Consider the following 18,358-nt stretch of genomic DNA (forward strand, 5'->3'; position numbering starts at 1 on the left):
TTTGAACTGTCAAGTGACATATTTCCATGGTAGTTAATCACAAAAATTCTGATAAAACTGCCTTTAGGATTTCTTCACTGCTAGTAGCTATAAATCTAAAGAGCTGAAAATGTTTTGGCTCATTTTGGCAGGAGAGGAAGAATTCATTTTGCACAGTGCTGCTAAGTGACATTTTTGTCCAGGAAAATACATAAAATATGCATTAAACCAGATGCTTACAGTACAGATTGCATTAATTAAATTGCATCAATGATATGAAAGGCAATCAATAATAGAAAATCAGGATTAGTCAGTCTTTCAGGTCATTATCTTTTTACCTCCCATTATGAGAACATACCGTCCCTCAAGACTTTCTCAGTAGCTTTGATGGGAAATGGCTTCACATTGAATTTAAATTACTTCCCTTAATGTAAAGGTGAGAAAACGCACCTCGGTCAGTATAAAAGAGAAAGCAGGTATGATGAAGTGGTCAAAGCCCATCTTCACAATGCCAGGAATATCCACTCTAGATAACATCCTCCTCATCAAATATTTAAAGAGAGGAGGAGAAAAAAAAAATAGACTTAAATGCCAGAAGATTCACAAGGGGATTTAAAGACAGAGAGATTGTTACTCATTATCTATATAAATGTCAGTGAAATGTGAACGCTTTGCAATTGGCCTTAAGTGTCTAACACTACCCGAATGTTGCTGTAGGCCTCCTTATTATTACCCTTTAATTTGGTGGAGTAAAATGTTGGTCCAGTTAGACACAGAAGCCAGTGAAATGGTGATACTTACAGCAAGCAGTGTTATTATTATTATTATTATTTTCCCCTATATATGATGAAGTTGATATTACATTAAAATAAAGCAGCTTATCTCTAAGATAAAACACATTTTGAGGTCATGAAACAAAGTGGCTTTGTAGCAATGCTGTGAGTGCACTGTTGAGATAATTTTAGATTTGGGTTAATGTGACACTGACTCACCAGCAACGAATAAACACAGTCCAGAGATCTGACAACTGCAGCTTTTCGCTTCCGCCCCAAACGTAATTAAGTCCCCCCAATATCTGCTTGTCACCTTGTTGTATCATTACCGTCGCTGGATCATTTCTCTGTACTTAGTATTTACTTAGCACCCCCTAAATATAGCTTTCCCCAGGCAGTCAGTGTGATAGCACTTCACAGTAAAGCCAGCTGTGGGTTATTACATCCCAACCACCCCCCCCACCCACTCTAACCTCACTCAGTCAGGAAAACTTAAATGGATAATACGCCACTCAATAAGTTATGTTTTTTCCTAAAGATTTCCTAAACTAAGGACATTGAGGAATTGGACAGGAGCTATGATGCTAGTTATTTTTTCTTTCAGCAGGGACACTGCTCTGACATTTAGCCCCCCAGTCAATTAATATAAGCCTTATAGCTCTCGTAAGGCTGCTCAGCGGATTGAGATGCTTAAGAAGCAGATTTGATGAAATTGAGTGGGAAGTGACGGTATTTACTGATTATTTTTAGGGAATGCTCGCTTTTTATTATGATGTTGTGCGGCCCGTGGATAAATGTGGGCCTCTGTCCTATCAGCTACGCTTGATTCACAAATGACATTTCACAGATGATGACTTGAAGCTCTGAATATTTAATACCATCTTCTGCATGAGTTTATTGAAATGTGAAACTTGAGAGAAACTGACCAAAGTTTTTACAATGTTCTCTGTCCCCTGTATCCAAGTACAGTACTTGTTTATCCAGGAATTCGTTAGGGCTGTGGTCAACCAAAGTAAATCTTGGTCGACTGAAATCTTACATAATCTTTTTTAGCATTTATTAACGGACACACTGTAGTCTGTACTGTACATTTACTGCCAGACTGACAACTTACCACTAACCTTTTCCTCTGCTCCGCTCGCATCCACCGTCAATTTCCTGCCACTCGCTCTTTCCCACTCTCTACGCAAACACACTACGCAACGCCGTATTCCTAAACAGAGTTACGCTACCAATAATTTCTCAGGCAACGGCACAGAAGTTGACTCACGTACCGGAACAGCGCTGCACAGAGACTCCCAAAACGCTATTGATTTCCAAACTAATGGATATTTTGTGTTATTTTTGGCATTAAAAAATATTTTTTTGGCACGGCGGCTGTTCTCGTTGTTATCATTAACACAGAGAAACACTGATTCACTGTAACACTGATTCAGTAAACGTTTAGTACGTTCTTTTTGATTTATAACGGCAGTTGGCAACCACACAGTGAGTTGGAAATATTGGCATATCAGATATCGGCAAAAAATCCAATATCGCGCATCCTTACACTTAAGGACCTAAGACCTCCACAAACCTGATTTCCACTCACATATAGCCGCAGAAAAATGTAAAGTTGGATATAAACACCTCTGTCTACACTACTAAATGGTTTCAAATATTGAACATGTTTTAATAAATGTCTTTCATTGGAATAAAAGATCCCAGTTTAGATGGGAAACTGGCGAACAACCTGAACAAATAATTCATCACAACAATTTACTGAGCTGCTAGACAAACTGTGAAAGAGGAAACATTCAAAATATAGTGTTTTACAACAGCTTCACATAACTTTTCGGTTCTACTCACTTTCAGACATTATTTAGAAAATCACCTTTGAACCCTCTTTGGATTGTTTTCTGTTGTGGTGACATACTTGATGGAAGTTTGGCGCTCTTGTTTATTTCTGGTTAGTTGCCATATGTGTTTTTTGTAAAAAAATAAATACAAAAATAAAAAAAAAAGTTAGGATTTGCTGTTCATTTTTTTTGTGTGTCTCCTGTTTGCACGTTTTCCTTTTCTCTGTATAACAACTTTTCTCCAGCAAAGCCTGTGCAACTCCTAACTCAACCGTAGCTGGTTTATTTTGGAATTTGATTTTTAATATTTACCTGACTCTATTTTTGTCCTTTTAGATGTGTTAAAATAATAGAAAAGAAAAAAAAACATGCATGCTGTGCAGCTGCTGTAACTTGCTTCTATCAATACACACATTCACAACATGACCACATTCTCAATAGTCCCATGGTGCATGTGCTATGAGGCAAAATAATTAATTAATAGATAAAGATAGAATTCAAGATAATTACACTGCTCTCCTTTTTGACAGCTGACTTGATTTCTTTAACAGAAAGTATAGTAACATTAGAACATATATGATGAAATGAACACAGCACAAACACTGCCTTGTTTAAAATCACCGCTGATACAGCAGTTTGCTTTAATATATCACACTATAACTTGTAAAACAAGCTAAGGTAATTAATCATCCAAACGTCTGGGATGAAAGTGTCCACTTGTCGTTAGGTACTGTTAGGAAACAAAGAAAACATCCTGTTTAAATCTCAACTGTGCATCAGCAGGTTTTTTCCTTCCCAAGCACGATCAGACTCTGGTTCATAGACCACTACATACTGTCTTACATCTCCAGCTGCAGCCATTACTCCTGGTAAACATGTGGCATAAGGGAACTTGCGTTATCATTAGGTCGTATTCCAGTTGGCTGGGGATAAAGTTTGGGGCCACACCTCCAATTGGAGCAGGTGGTCATTAATAATGCCAATTTTATGTAAATGGCTTCAAAAACATCCTGCTGGAGTGCAGAGGGGAATCTAGGCTGTAAGGAAAGATGGATTTAGAGAAATCTAAACAACTTTTGATGAATTAAATGTCAGATATGTTTAAAATAGACTCCATAATACTAGATCTTTAAGGTACCGGTGAGATAATCAAATACAACCCAGGAAGTTGAGTTGGAGCTACAGATTAATGTATTTAAAGCCTTATCAGATGCCAAAACACTGCACAGTTTGTAATACTCACAGGCAGGATTATACAACTCCGGAAAGTTATCACAGTGCCAAATGTTTTATCTTTGGCCACGACAATCACAAGATGAACAGTTAAATATGGCATTCACTAACACAGCGCCTTGCCGGATGATGTTTCGTTGCTGACCGCTGTGGTTTTTTGCCAAGCTCTCTGCAGTGGCACCGTGCTGCATCAAGACACTGCCCCCATTCAAATAAATGAGAGGGCTGCATTTTTTCATGCGAGATGTCGGTCTAAACACCCCCTAACTGTTCCACAAGCACCCACTTTCACAGTGATTAAGATTTATAAAATAACCGAGTTTATGAACAGCTTTGTAAATCTGACACAAACAATATGTATGCATATTTCTGTTTTATGCATCTTGCCAAAACCAACTTTGCCCCGAGCCTGTGGATAAAGTAAGTTAGCAAAGTTACAAATCTCTTTAAATAGAACCACGAATGCAGTGGCAACTTTTGAACTACTCTCTGCAAACTGAAATGTGATCACTGTTATTAGTCCTTGGAGCCGTTTTTAAACAAAGTAATGTGTCCAAACACTTCGGGGTGAAGGAACATGTCACCCAATGCAACGATGATGTGTTTTTGGACAACAACGGCACAGAGGAATAAGATATATCAGGCTTTGGATACATACACAATACTTGTAAGTAGGATCATTTCATTATTGCTTTGGCTTTACACAAGATTGTTTGACAATAAGAAAAATACAGAAAATCGCCAGCCATATCCTTTAAAGAAGCACAAAGCATGCAAGGTTCTTAATACGTGGACCCTTGGGTCCAAACTTCTAGCTCAGATAAAACTGAAAGGAGTGAACCTCATCCTGTCAAGGGCAAGACCCAGCAGGCCTTTGAGGCGCCAGTTTTGCTTCAATGCCTCAGTTTCTGAACCAGGAAAAACCTGTAATTGGCTCAACATTACATGAAAATTTCAGTGTGCTATTCTGCAGTGGGCATGCCTACAGTATAGAGCCCATTAGACAGTGAACCCTTTGTGGAAAAAGGACACATTTGATTGCTGTAAAATGTGTTTATGTACTTTCAGTATATGGTCTCTATAACAACGTTAATCTAAACCTTGATTGAAGAGGAATGTCTGCTTCACAATGGCTGACCTTACTTGAAACTTGAAATGCTCCAGTGTTAAACACATACATTGTGTTGGACTGGCTCTACTGATGAACCATGCTATTGTACTGATTGCTGTGATTTTCTATTATTCAGTCATCTTTTTGTATTACTGCACTAGCTGTGTTACATGGTAACAGCTTGCCCGTATTATCAGTAGACACATGTATGCCTTTAGCTACAAATAGAGGGGTAAGTAGGCGTCTGTCCACTAACCACCTGAATGTAAGAAACTCTCTCATGGTGGGCATATCATTTTAAAGTAACTACCAAATTAGGCCAACTCTGAATAATTCAAATGAATCTTCTTAATCAAATATTATCATGAAACGCCTCCTAACTTTAAAGCAGAGATTTAAGGGGATTTCATAAGCCATCGCCAATGACTGGTGACCTAATTCAGTTCTCCTTTAAATCCACTTTACTTGAAGACCTACAGTACAGTGAATGTATGTTGATTGTCTGGTAACTTCATTTAAAAAAATATCAATCTTGTCATGTAGGTTTGAGAATTTTGTTCTTGTGTTTAAATTAGATAACAATAATTTTAATGTAATTAAATCTAATTGATAATAATTTTAATTCAATTAACATTGATGGATTGTATATAAAATGCTTTCTGATGTACGTTTTCTTGTTTTGTGTTGTTAAGAATGGTTGTATTTTAACGGTCATCCAATTAATTCATTCATTTGAATTCACTGTCAAGGTTAAGATATTGTATGGCCAGGGCGTCTTGAACACCTCTTGTTGCCACAGGGGGGAATGCTGATTTGTGGTGGCATTAATGCCACCAGCAGCAACATCCTATTGAGGAGGACATAAAACTGTTAAGGTGCTCAAGGCTGCTGAGTGATGCATGTCAAGGTCGGTCACTTTGCTATTGGAGACCTTTGTGAGATTGTTCCATTGCGCTTGACAAATAAAAGGACTCAACAGACAGGTGTACAGAACATCACATTATTCACATCACATTGTTGTGGTTGAAAAGACTTTTATTCAGTGCCTGGGAGAAACAGTACAGCACAATGTGTTATAAAAATGTATATCCACAAGTTCAGTCAAGACATCAGTAGCACTAAAGCCAGGTTAGTCTCTGAAATTCAATGCAAGGCTACTACAAAACTGCATCCTTAACATACTGGTTTTCCTCTCCCTGTAACCAGGGACAGCAATCACTCCAACAAAGATTAGCAGCAAACTAATCATTCCCAGCTTACTCTGTGATAGGTTTTTCTTAAGTGGTAAAAGGGGCAATAATCATTTTAAATTCACAAGGCTCAATGTCAGCTAAAGGAATCTGGTCCTCTGGTTTTGGGATTATTCGTTACAGTAGTGTCTGTGTACAACAAGGCCTTTCAATTTATGTGAAATAAAAGGCATATGCTGCATATGAATGCACTTGGGCAAAAATGTAGCTGCTGTTTACATGTTTGTAGAATATACAAAAAGATGTGGTTCACTATATGAGCTTATTTCGCAAAGCAGTCCTGATTGTGTAATAAGGCACAGTGATCAAAAGCTCTTACGAAAAAGAATTAAATGTTCTGTGTTGTGTAGAATATAAATGAGGGTATTTAGCATTTTTTTACTTTTCCAAATCACTTTTTTGTCCTTACATAACTTCATTTAAAAATAAATATCTATTATCTTCTTTAAATTTAAAATAGTCTTTAAAACTTTGCTGTACCCCGCAGTAACCCACAACTCTAAAATGAAATTGGGACAAATGTGAAAATGATCAATACCTAACAATAACAGGATGTATATAGCAATTTTAAAAACAGTTCAAAAGGTAAAAGTTGATAACATCAAAAAATAAACAAAAAAGAACACAAATAACAAACATGTAATATACAGATTTTTCTTTTAAAAAATGGATACAATTTGAGAACACATTTACTGTAGCTTTTCCGCTCTTGTTCCACCCCTTGAAGAAAATATGTGCCAATGCTCCCGAGAAAAAGGACCCCTCTGTCCGACCCATCTCTTTGGCGTTTATGGAGGGGAGGAGCAGACAATGCAAAGCGTCTCTGCCAGGCAAAGAGCCTCAGGGCCAGTTCATTGGACGCCACATGTTCACAAGGCATGTTATCAGGGAATTAGAAAAACATGTCTGTTTGGACATTAAAACTGTTTAACTGGGGCCCAAAACACAAAAAAAGGAGGATGGACGGTATTTATTTTTTGGAGGGTGATGTGAAGGCGTTCTCAATGCAGAGGACGATATAGGAGCTGGAACAGCTACTGGAGCTTTGCTGCAGGAGGTGGCCGCTGTGTAGTGATGATGCCAAACCAGTCACAGCGCGGTCGCCTGCCCGCCATGTTTCGCAGTAGTGGTCTGTTTGCCGGTGGCCTTTCTTGCTTGAGCCGTGCCAGATCATTTTCTCTGGCCTGGAGGAAAGAAAAAACAAGAACAGACATAAAAATATATACAGTCCATGTATACAAAATTAACTGAAAATCAACAAAGGCTACTACAACACTAAAAGCAACATGTTACAGTGCAGAGGATACTGAATTATAAGTTAATTTATTGTATAAACATAATCATGCCCAGTTAACAAAGACTCACCATGCACTGTCCCTGAGGATATCTCTTCCATCAAAGGAGTAAACTGGTACATTCTCCCTCATTTTGCTCGCATCATCACTGAAGATGGACTCCCAACTGCTAAACAACGTTTGGTCCTGCATGGAAAAAATGTAATGCATTAATTCTCAATTCTACTGCATATGTTCCTCATGGAACAGCAAGATACATTAAATACAGTTAGTTTTGATCACAATAAAAAAAGAAAATCCAGGAAACTACATTCATGACCAAGTAATACAAATAGATGGCATTTTATTAAAATATTGCCAATCAAGCATTGAACTAGCAGCAGTATCTCACCTTGAGGTTCACAATAGGGATGCTGTCCCTGTCCGACCTGCGGACGACGGTGTGGAGGTCTTGAAGCTTGGAGGACAGGAAAGCTCTGAAGGTGCCCTTCAGGCCAACGGCACGGGCCTGCTGGAAGCACAAGAAGTCTGCCCCGCGAATTCCTCGCATATTACCAGTTTGAGGGGCATTCAGGGCAATGAGATGTAGCTGATGAGGAAGACACACAAAGGTATGTTATAATAGATTTTTTATGACCTCCTTTATAAAAATTCAAGACTTCAGTGTAGAACAAATACTGCCTTGAATTTTTCTTGATTTTCTTTGCTTTGGTGACTTTTATCCAATCAGTTTGTTTCCCCATTTCCCCAAAGACACTCCCAAACCAATTATAACCTCCTTCCCCACTACAAAATCCATCATGTCACCTACAAGAAGTCCTCTGCACCATCACTTACTTATTATATGTAAAATATTTTAAGGGCAGGGTTTACGCCAAATTATTCTGCCATAAGTACCATAACAACCTAAAATAAAAGACATTAATCTTCATCATGATGTTGGGTTCTAGCGGTTCAACTCTACTTACTCCTGATGCTGATGTGCCCGCATGCACTGCAGGCTGCACTACAGGTTGGCTGGGGCGTCGCTGGGGAGTTACTGGGTATCTGTTCTCAGACTGGTGAGTGGCTGATCTTCCATCCGTGTATCTGGGGTCTGGGAATCTGGGATCATAACGTGGTGGGTATCTGGGGTCTACAGGTGGGTGTGGTGGAGGCTCGATGGGTCGTGCAGCAGAAACATCCTGTGAGTAATGGCCAGCTCCATTGTTGTGGGACTGTTCTGGGGACTGGGAGTATAGGATGACAGGTGGAGGCTGGACCTCTGCCACCTCATTCTCCTAAAAATGACAAAATAATCAGTGAACGTCAAGAGGTAAAAAGGTAAAATATGCTATTTCATTCTTCTGTTGAGTCTAACTTACCAGATCTCTGAAGAAGGGACTGTACTCTCCAAGCTGTGAAGGGTAAAAAAAACAGATGACTTGACATCTCAACTCAATGAATTAATAACATGATCTGAACTGTAAAACATTAAATGTAGTCTTAAAAATACATTTAAGGCAGTAAACATCATTACTATGGAAAAATTTTGTCCCCTAGAGACCAAAAATAAAATCAATGCAGCTCTAACTTCAAACTGTATTTATGTTAAGGTCTACAATATGTACACGCATGTGCTCTTGAGCTCTTAGCTAAAATTCACAGCATGTTCGTGGGTGAGAAGTAGATGACTGTACCATGACTTGTCGCAGTCCGTCGCGGACTCTTAAATAGAGGTCTGCTTTGTCTATGATGTAGATCAGGCTGCCCTCCGCCTGGCGTCTGGCAGTAGCAATCATTGTGTCATATGACCTCAAAACTGTAACCTGTGGAAAACATTTTGTTGAACATTAATGAAACAACTACTAAATGGCTTGTTCCAGGCCACAGACCGATCCTTATGAATTATGAGTCATGTAATGGAAGCTTAATTTATTTCAATACTGAATAATTAAGTCATTAGGAGAATTTTTAAAATGACGCTTACCCCAGATGATAGACCAGGACTTCCAGGGGGTCCAGGAGGACCGGGAGGCCCTGGTACACTGACAGCTTCAAATTGAAACAAAAACTTGTTTATGATTTGATTACTGAACAGCTCCACTGGAGTTTGTCACCAGCGGTCATCAAGTCAAGTGCAGACAGTTGCATAAGCTCACCTCCACACTGGTTGTAAGAGGGAAAGTATGATTCATTCACTTCTAGTAAAAAGTACACCCTATACATGTATTTTATTTATTTGCAGGGCCTCTAAAATGTCCTCAGGAGTGTATTATTTAGATCCAGAAAACTGAAGCACAGGAAGAATGACACTTACGTTGATTGGGCCTATATGCTCCAGGTAGAGAGTAAGACCCTGGTGTGCCTGGAGGTCCAGGTGGACCTGGAGGGCCTTGACGCCCATCATAACCAATCCCTGGTTGCCCTGGTGATCCCGGAGGTCCAGGAGGGCCCATTATGGAATCTCCTTTTGGTCCCTAACATAATAGAGTAAATTAAATTACTTGAACATCATACTTTTAAATGTCAAATGTCTAAGTTATCATGTGCTAAAGGTTAAGGTTCTGGTACATACATTTACTATACAGGTATAACTGCTTGACAAAAGGGGATCTGGCTGTTAATATCTGTAAATTTGCTACTCAGGCATTTCTCTCTTAGAGCTCACCGGTAAGCCTTGTTTGCCAGGAGGTCCTGGTGGGCCTTGTACTCCAAAACGTGGGTCATAATATCCACCACCAGGCTCTCCCTTTTCTCCCTTCACTCCTGTGGTTCCACGCTCTCCCTTCAGTTCATTCTGTTGGAAACAGTTGTGGTGAAATTTCCAATTACAGTACATCGCACATACTAAGAAAACTGACTGCTGTTGTAGCAAGTGCTATTTTAGTGTTCTCAGGCCAATAACTGACTTTTTAAAAGTGTGAAATAGGCTACAGTGCAAAATGAACAATTTCTCCAAGTTTCACCAAAATCAAAAGCATTGTGTGTAAATCTATTTGACTTATTGACATATTTTATTGACATACTTACTATTCCGGTCTTTCATTTTTTCTCTCTCTCTTTTTTTAAAATGAGTCTGGAAGCTGACAACAAAAGTAGTACTTTGTACCTCAAACTTTTTGGGGCGTAAAACAATCTCCCTGGTACTTAATTTAGACCCTGGTTTCTCTGGTGGAGACGCAGGTAGAGGAACTGAGTTCCTCATCAGGTTTTTAGTCCCTGGAAGCACAGCTAATGTAGACTCCAGGGCATTTCAAAGCAATAAATCAACCATAATCTTGCACATTCATTGGGGCAGTTGTTGTTATTTGAAAACATCAAAGCCCAGTACCAAAATCTCTGCCACTTTGATTAAAATCAGAGAAAGAGGAGAGTTTTACATACTGCATGCTTGTTGGATTTTGGTCACATTCTTTAGTCCAGCAGATCTTATATGTTGTGATGCAACTAGGACTGGGTATTACATACCAATTACATTGACATTAGCACTATCACACCGAATATCGATAAACTTTCAAGTACCGATTATTAGCATCAAATCTCTGGTCAGATTCATAAACTTGTTTATTTATTCTTTGATCAGTTATTTCCTGACTTAAATCCAATTTTGCTAATTTCAGTATTTTACTTATACAAATAAAGAAATTCAGTGTTTTTCTATAAAACCTCTTTTTTTATTAAACAATTTGTTAAATGTCTCAACATGAGCAGCCATACAAAGTCTTTGTCTAAGTAAAGTTTTGAAAAAAAGTATTATTTTTATACCTATAGACATTTTGACATGTCAGTAGGAAAGGCATGAATGATAAAAATTAATGATAGCTGAATCCCATTTAGCTGCTTCACTTTCAGGGTGCTTACATTTGCTGGCTCACTGTCACACTGTCATGAGGCTCTGGTACATTTGAATATAAAAGAACCATTGTTAATGTAATTAGTAACACCTGTGCTTTTCCTACTGTGACAAATTAATATGTGTGCTGTGTGAGAAGTTTTTCTAAAGTTTCATCCTCCAAATGTTTGTCAAATTAGATCAGCAAGATCTCATTTGGTTTGAAAAGCAACTATCAGACTAATCAGCATAATTTTTCAATCTTTCCATAGCACCAAGACTTATCATCCCTCCAGGCCGGTCAAAATGAGATGCATTGTGTCTGCAAATTGCTAAGTTTGATAGCTTTGATTTTTGCCCATGATAAGGAACTGAGTCAGTTAAATGTTCAGCAGTCATATTTAGCGGTAAAAAGTAATTACACTATGAAACATCTACAGATTATGGGCAGATAATTATCTTAAAATGTATGGATAGCTTATATTTCTACTTGTCTGTTGTCTCTTGATTGCTTACCTTGAAAGCGTAAATATCAATATTGGAGGACGTTCCTGCAAAAACAAAGGTCTTTTAGTAAATGAGTACTGATAATTCTGTTCACAACAGTATATATTTATAGTATGTAATAAAGGTACTGCATGTATATTTTATTTAAACTCTATGGTTTACCTGGGATCCCTGGAACTCCACGGTCACCACGCTCCCCTTTTTCTCCTTTAATTGCTACAACAAAGTAGAACATTTCACATTGCAGAGTTTGACACAATATGCCACAGGTAACTGGTAGCTGTTAGCACCTATCTGATAGTGATGTCTTCTGTGTTTTTTTATCAGTTCATTGCTCAGATCTAGTAAGACTTGACAGCTTAATCTCTTGACAATAGAGTGTATATCCCCTTCAGGCTGAGGCAGCTGGATCAAACTGAAATTAAGATAGAACTGTTTATCTCTCCAGACATTTTAAATCCTTTCTAAATCTCTCTTCCTTGACTGGCACATTTACTTTACTTCTCCATTTTGATCCCTCTCTTTGAAGAGCTCTATCCTATCGTATTATGTATTTGTGCTAAAACAACAAATGGTGTGTGGTGGGAGGTCATACCTGGATAATTCCTTGAAGTTTCATCATAGCGCTATGAACAAAAGAGAAAAAAATGCTCAGAAACCAATTCCCTGCACCAAAAACCATGAAGAAAAAGCCCACGTGTTAGGATTATATTATATTCCATCATTTCAACCAACTCACTAGTTTCATTTGCCAATAAGGTTTAAACAACTGAACAAGAGCACAAAATAATGACAGGTTACCTGCCTAAGTGACTCAAATACAACATGGTTCAGCTCTCCACCACAAGAGAGTACATGACAGACATGAAATTTGAGTTAAATCTTAAAGGTAACACTAACTGGTACATACAGTACATACTGTAATTGCAGACTATACTGTCCACAATTGAATTCTGTGAATACAGAGACGTTGGTGAGGTATTCATTAATATGGAAGGGTTGGGGTCTTTTGTACTCACATTGAAGCGATCTATAGGAATGGCTGGCCCAGGAGGTCCAGGTGGTCCAGGAGGTCCTGGTTGGCCGGGGACTCCCTGATGATAAAAAAAAAAACAAAAAAACAAAGTTATTAACTCTTGAGTTATTAACTCACTGAGTTGTGATTTGGTTGCTAACTGTCAAGAAGGCGGGACACAAATATACTATACTTGAAGCAAAACAGCTGACAGTATTAAAGGTTAACTACACTAGATTTTGGAAGGAGGACAAACATAATCACACTGCCCTCTATGAATCTCTGACCCCGCCCAAAGTTACAGCTAGGAGAGGACAGGCGTGAGGCAGCATGGTACTATAGTGCCACACTACATCACTGCTGCACAGGAAGTGAAAAAAACATGTTGTCACCATTAGTTTAAAAGGCAGGCAGCATAATTAGACCTGGGTGCAGTTACTCTTTAAAGAGGCATTGTTGAAAGATATTTTTAAACTCTGACTTTTCTGGTTAAAAAAAAAAATAAAACCAGCGAGCTAACAAGCTTGGTAGCATTTTCAGACTTTCTTTTAACTCTGTATGTGAGCTTTACAAAATGGCTAGCCTATACCATAACTATCATCATTGGTCAGGTCACAGTCAACAAGTGTCTTAGTAACACTCAATGCCGTACCCCTGTTGTACTCTAAATGGCTTGGAAGACTGAAGGTTTTATGAATCTCTGCCACAGTCACTACCACTGTCTAGGATATCAGTATAATAATAGTACTTACTGGGTAGCCATAGCCAGCACCTCCTCCTGGCTCTCCTTTCTCACCCTTGTATCCATTTACACCAGGGCGACCCTGTAGTAAGAAAGTCATTGGTTAATATTTTACTGCACTTGGAAGAATAAAAACAAAGGGGTAGGGTGTTTAACTACATTATACCATAGGTCAGCTTTTTATGAACACTGAATAGTATCTACACATGTACGCAGTACAATATATATCATAGATGAAGTACAATATGTATACAGTATGAAAATTTAATTCAATTAATATTAAAGTTAGTTTGTAAAGAAAGTATGGGGGGCAGCATGAAGACCAAACACCATGTCTACACAGAAAGTGTAGCATAGCGTGTTTAGCAGAGCAGCAGTGAGCACTCCATTTGTGTCTACACTGGAGGAGTTCAGGTACAGTGTTGAGTGTAGGTCAGCTGTGTTTTGGAAGCTCTCAGGGCCCAATGACTAGTTGCATGCAAAAAAACAAAGAAAAATAGACTTTTGGGTTGCATTTACACATGTACAGTGTGAGTGAAACACAAGCCGTTATACGGTCTGTGAAAACAGCAAGATTGATTTAAATAGGAGTGCATCTGTTCTGTCTGACATGCTTGAGACAGACAATTGAAAAAGCGTGAAACGCTTTCAGTGTAGACACGGTATAAGACTTCCTGACCATTCAAACTCTCGATTTAAACAAATCAGGACAACAGTTTCTAGACAGACATATGGTACAAGGGAAGCGGTACTTACAGGTCTTCCAGGCATTCCAATTTCACCCTTTAATCCAGGAGGCCCATAGGGACCCTACACAGAAAAACCATGAAATAAAAGAAAATGTGATATGACTGGACAATGTAATGGAATAAGTTTAATGTGAAAAAAAATCTCATATGTTTTAAGTTTACATCCGTCTCTGTAAATTAAGTTTATATGTTGATGTGTAAATGGTTTAACACTTACAGGAGGTCCAGCAGGTCCAATAGGTCCTCTCTCTCCCTACACGCAGGGTAGAAGAAGCAGATAAACACAGCAGATAAAAGGAGGCAGCAAATTTAGATTTTAGGTATGAAAAGTAGGAACATACAGAGGAGAGGTGCATGTATGTGCTTTTGTTTTTTTTTGGGTGCATGTATTTGAAAGTTAGAGAAAGGTAACAGACACTCAAATGCAGTGAGACTAACCTTCAAACCTATTAGCCCATCCAGATACAGAGGATTTCCATCAGGACCGATTACTAGGCCTGGCTCACCCTTCTCACCCTGCAAACAGCAGCAGCAACAGACTCAATCACACAAGTGTCTTAAAGGTGACGAGTGGCAAAATCAACACTTGAATGAACGAACAAACAAACAAACAAACAAACAAACAAGCAATCACATTTGGGCTACAATTTTAGAAAAACGTCAGTGTTTTTGACCTTACCTTCGATCCATAACCTGGGGTGCCTGGTTCTCCTCTGTCACCCTTTGGTCCAATCGGACCCTATAAGATATGAGAAGACAGAATAAGATGTGTTGTGCTTGTGGTCAAGGTCTGTGTTAAAATCAAGTAAAAGCAATAAGGTCCTGGCAGAGTTATAAGAATTCAAATGAAGATTAAAGAACACTTTATATTTATGTGGTAAAAATTACTAATTGAGGTTCTAATAATGTCCACACGGTTATAATAAGGGCAGTGTGCATAAATTATGTAACGCAGGGAGACTTACAGGGAATCCAGCTTGACCAGGTAAACCAGGTCCTCCCTGTACAGAAAAACAAATACATTTTAACATTTCAAATTTATTACATTTGCCTCTTTTGCTACCTGACATGCAAACATTTGTTTTTACTGACTTCACAAATAAGATTGTAAGATCCAATCGAAGACAACTTTTTATGGCTCTGATTTCTGTGAGCATTTTTCTAAAACGTAGTTTGTTAAATGAGTGCAGCTTTAACTTAGTGTAGAAGAGTGGTATACTGCTGACATTCTATCAGAATGGAGAAGGATGTTTTATTATTTTATGGTTATGTTTGATAAAGGTCAATTACAACAATCAATTAAGTTTGATATCTCATAAAAGTGTCAACACTATTTGAACAGTGGTCAGCTCAACCCTCTCGTCCAAATATGGTCACTTCTGGCTCCAAAAATCAAACATGGTGACGGCCAAATCCAAGATGGCGATAGTCAAATCACTACACCCGAGGCTTCAAAACAGCAGTTCACAAACCAATGGCTGACGTCACGGTGACTTCGTCCATATTTTTTACAGTCTATGGGTTTGACAGGTAAATTAAAATGTCGTCTGCAAATAAGGATTATGTTCTTGACCAAGCATTTTTATACCTGTAATATTATTATTTTGAGTGATCCCCTGACTTAACGCTTCAATAAATATTGCAAACAGTAATGGACTTGTTGGACAGCCCTGTCTGGTCCCTCTCTCCAGGCTGAAGGAGTTTGATATGGCTCCATATACTCAAATTCTTGCCCTTGGGCTATTATACAATGCTTGAAAGTTTTAGTAAAGTCTGATGAAATCCAAATTTCTGTAATACTTTATATAAAAATTCCCAGTTGACATGATCAAAAGCTTTTTCCGCATCAAGGCCCAGTAATACTGCCTAGAGTTTGTTTTCCACTGTATGTTTAATCACATGTTGCGTTCGGCATGTTACCTTGTGTTTGCCTTCGCTGAATAAAACTTGTCTGATCTAGACTTTTAGAGTGTGGGTACAGATCTTATAATCTTGGTTTAGTACACTTCTTGGTAAGACTGGGCAATATATCAATACTATATAGATATTGTGATATGAGACTAGATACCATCTTAGATTTTGGATATCATAATGTGATATGGCGTAAGTGTTGTCTTTTCCTGGTTTGAAAGGCTGCATGACAGTAAAGTGATGTAATTTTCTGAACCTACCAGACTGTTATAGCTTTTCTATTATTGGCATTTATTTACTTCACTTAGTCATTATATCCACATTACTGATAATTACTTATCAAAAATCTCATTGTGTAAATATTTTGTGAAAGCACCAATATTCATCCCTACAATATAGTCGCAATATAATTATATCGAGGTATTTGGTCGAAAATATCATGATATTTGATTTTGTCCATATCGCCCAGCCCAACTTATTGGCCAATAATTTCCACATTCAAGTTTATCTTTACCCTCTTTTGGTATCAAGGAAATCACTGCTTCTCTCCAAGGAGCAGGAGTTACACCAGTCTCAAGCACAAGATTAAATGTGTCCTTCATTATTGGGGTCAGTAGATCTTTCATTTCCTTGTACAGGTCTGGGGGAAAACCATCCAGTCCAGCTGCCTTATTGAGTTTTAAATTCGATATTGCTTTTTTAATTTCCTCATCCATAATTTTACTAATTAGATCCTTATTTTGTTAATCCCTCACTTAGGTAATTTTATCAGGTCAAAAAAAGCTTCTGTCTTTGTTTCATCTATTTTGCTGTATATATAAAAAAATTTATAGAAAAGTTTCAAATGATTGTTGTATATCTTGTAATATGCAGTGTATGGAACTTGTTGTAGAGTCATTTATTTTACAATTTGTGTTTTCTGCTTGTTGCTTTTTAAATTTGTAAGCGAGTAAGTTTAGCCAGTTTTCCTCCCGCTGCATATGGTCTTTGTTTTAGAAAGATCAGTTTTCTTGTCACTTGAGTAGATTTCATTCAATTTGCAAATTTTCCTGTTTATTTCCATTTTTAATCCTTGATTCAGTGTTTTTTTAATGTATGTTCTCTGATTTATTTTTTAATTCAGTTTGTAACAATCCAATTTTTCTTTTCTCTCCTTTTTAAAATTAGAACAAAAGCCTATTATTTTCTCCCTGCAGCTTTGCATGCATCCCAAAGAATCAGTGGGGACACTTCCCCGTTATCATTTTTGTCACGATAATCTTTTATCTTTTTCTTGTAAAGCACTCTGAGCTTTTTTTTTAAGAATCCTTGTGTTTAATCTCCAGGTAGTACTCTTCTTTTCAGAACCTAATATGAAGTCCATAGAGATTGGGGTATGATCTGACAAGTTTGTGGTCTCAATACTGCAATTTATTACCCTAGATAAATCTCTTTGAAACATTAAAAAAAAAAGTAGTCAAGCCTAGAATAGACAGAATGCGGGTGAGGAAAAAAAAAGGTATAGTCCCTCTTTGTCGGATTCAGATCCCTCCATATATCTGAGTGTCCCAGCTCCCACATCATTAATCTTCTCTCCTGAGTAGTAAGGTTTTGATGTATCCAGGGTCGGCTGAAGTCTAATATTAAAGTCTCCCCCACAAATTAGGATACCCTGAGCCTCCAAGGTTAATAATTCAAAGATTTGTTTATAGAATTTCCATCCAGATCCCAGAGGAACATAAACATTCAAAAAAGTAACTTAAACACCCTGCAGATATCCCCAGACCGGTACAAATCTTCTGTCACTATCTTTCTTTTCATAAGTGCATTCAAAGTTTAAATTAATAGAGATTAAAGTTGCTATCTCTCCTAGAACCCTGGTTATAGAAAGACTAGTACTGATTAAATTTCCATCTCTTAAGTTTTTCGTGCTCCAGTTCTGCTAGATGAGTGTCTTGAAGGAGAGCTACTTCTGGATTTCCCAGACTATTTACATTATAGGTGGTTACTTTAATTGACTTGATGCTTTACATTGTGAGTCTTTGTGTATATTTTAAGTCCCCCAAGCCTATAAATAAATCATATCCTACACCCCTGGTGCTGCAAGGAACAGTAGCACAACGTGAACATTAACCAGTAACATGCTAACAAAATAATGAACC

General features: G+C 38.0%; 1 protein-coding gene and 1 long non-coding RNA gene across 6 annotated transcripts in view; one reads left to right on the forward strand and one right to left on the reverse strand.

The window, feature by feature from the left end:
* LOC137192401 (uncharacterized) overlaps positions 1-18,358 on the forward strand; it is an 83,340-nt gene that overhangs the window by 56,978 nt on the left and 8,004 nt on the right. The window lies entirely within an intron of this gene.
* The window catches only part of col18a1a (collagen type XVIII alpha 1 chain a), an 89,905-nt gene continuing 77,495 nt past the window's right edge, over positions 5,949-18,358 (reverse strand). For all 4 annotated transcript variants that reach the window (XM_067603046.1, XM_067603045.1, XM_067603044.1 and 1 more), the window contains 19 exons: positions 15,272-15,307; positions 14,986-15,045; positions 14,745-14,822; positions 14,524-14,559; positions 14,314-14,367; positions 13,568-13,639; positions 12,820-12,894; positions 12,396-12,426; positions 11,963-12,016; positions 11,810-11,844; positions 10,130-10,258; positions 9,779-9,938; positions 9,449-9,513; positions 9,159-9,287; positions 8,844-8,876; positions 8,448-8,759; positions 7,871-8,068; positions 7,550-7,665; positions 5,949-7,368 (listed from right to left, as the gene is read on the reverse strand). In XM_067603046.1, coding sequence (XP_067459147.1) covers positions 7,155-7,368; positions 7,550-7,665; positions 7,871-8,068; positions 8,448-8,759; positions 8,844-8,876; positions 9,159-9,287; positions 9,449-9,513; positions 9,779-9,938; positions 10,130-10,258; positions 11,810-11,844; positions 11,963-12,016; positions 12,396-12,426; positions 12,820-12,894; positions 13,568-13,639; positions 14,314-14,367; positions 14,524-14,559; positions 14,745-14,822; positions 14,986-15,045; positions 15,272-15,307 — 1,887 coding nt within the window. In that variant the 3' untranslated portion in view covers positions 5,949-7,154. The remainder of the gene's footprint in view (positions 7,369-7,549; positions 7,666-7,870; positions 8,069-8,447; positions 8,760-8,843; positions 8,877-9,158; positions 9,288-9,448; positions 9,514-9,778; positions 9,939-10,129; positions 10,259-11,809; positions 11,845-11,962; positions 12,017-12,395; positions 12,427-12,819; positions 12,895-13,567; positions 13,640-14,313; positions 14,368-14,523; positions 14,560-14,744; positions 14,823-14,985; positions 15,046-15,271; positions 15,308-18,358) is intronic.

This window comes from Thunnus thynnus, chromosome 11 (assembly GCF_963924715.1).
Source record: "Thunnus thynnus chromosome 11, fThuThy2.1, whole genome shotgun sequence".
NCBI classification, from domain to species: domain Eukaryota; kingdom Metazoa; phylum Chordata; class Actinopteri; order Scombriformes; family Scombridae; genus Thunnus; species Thunnus thynnus.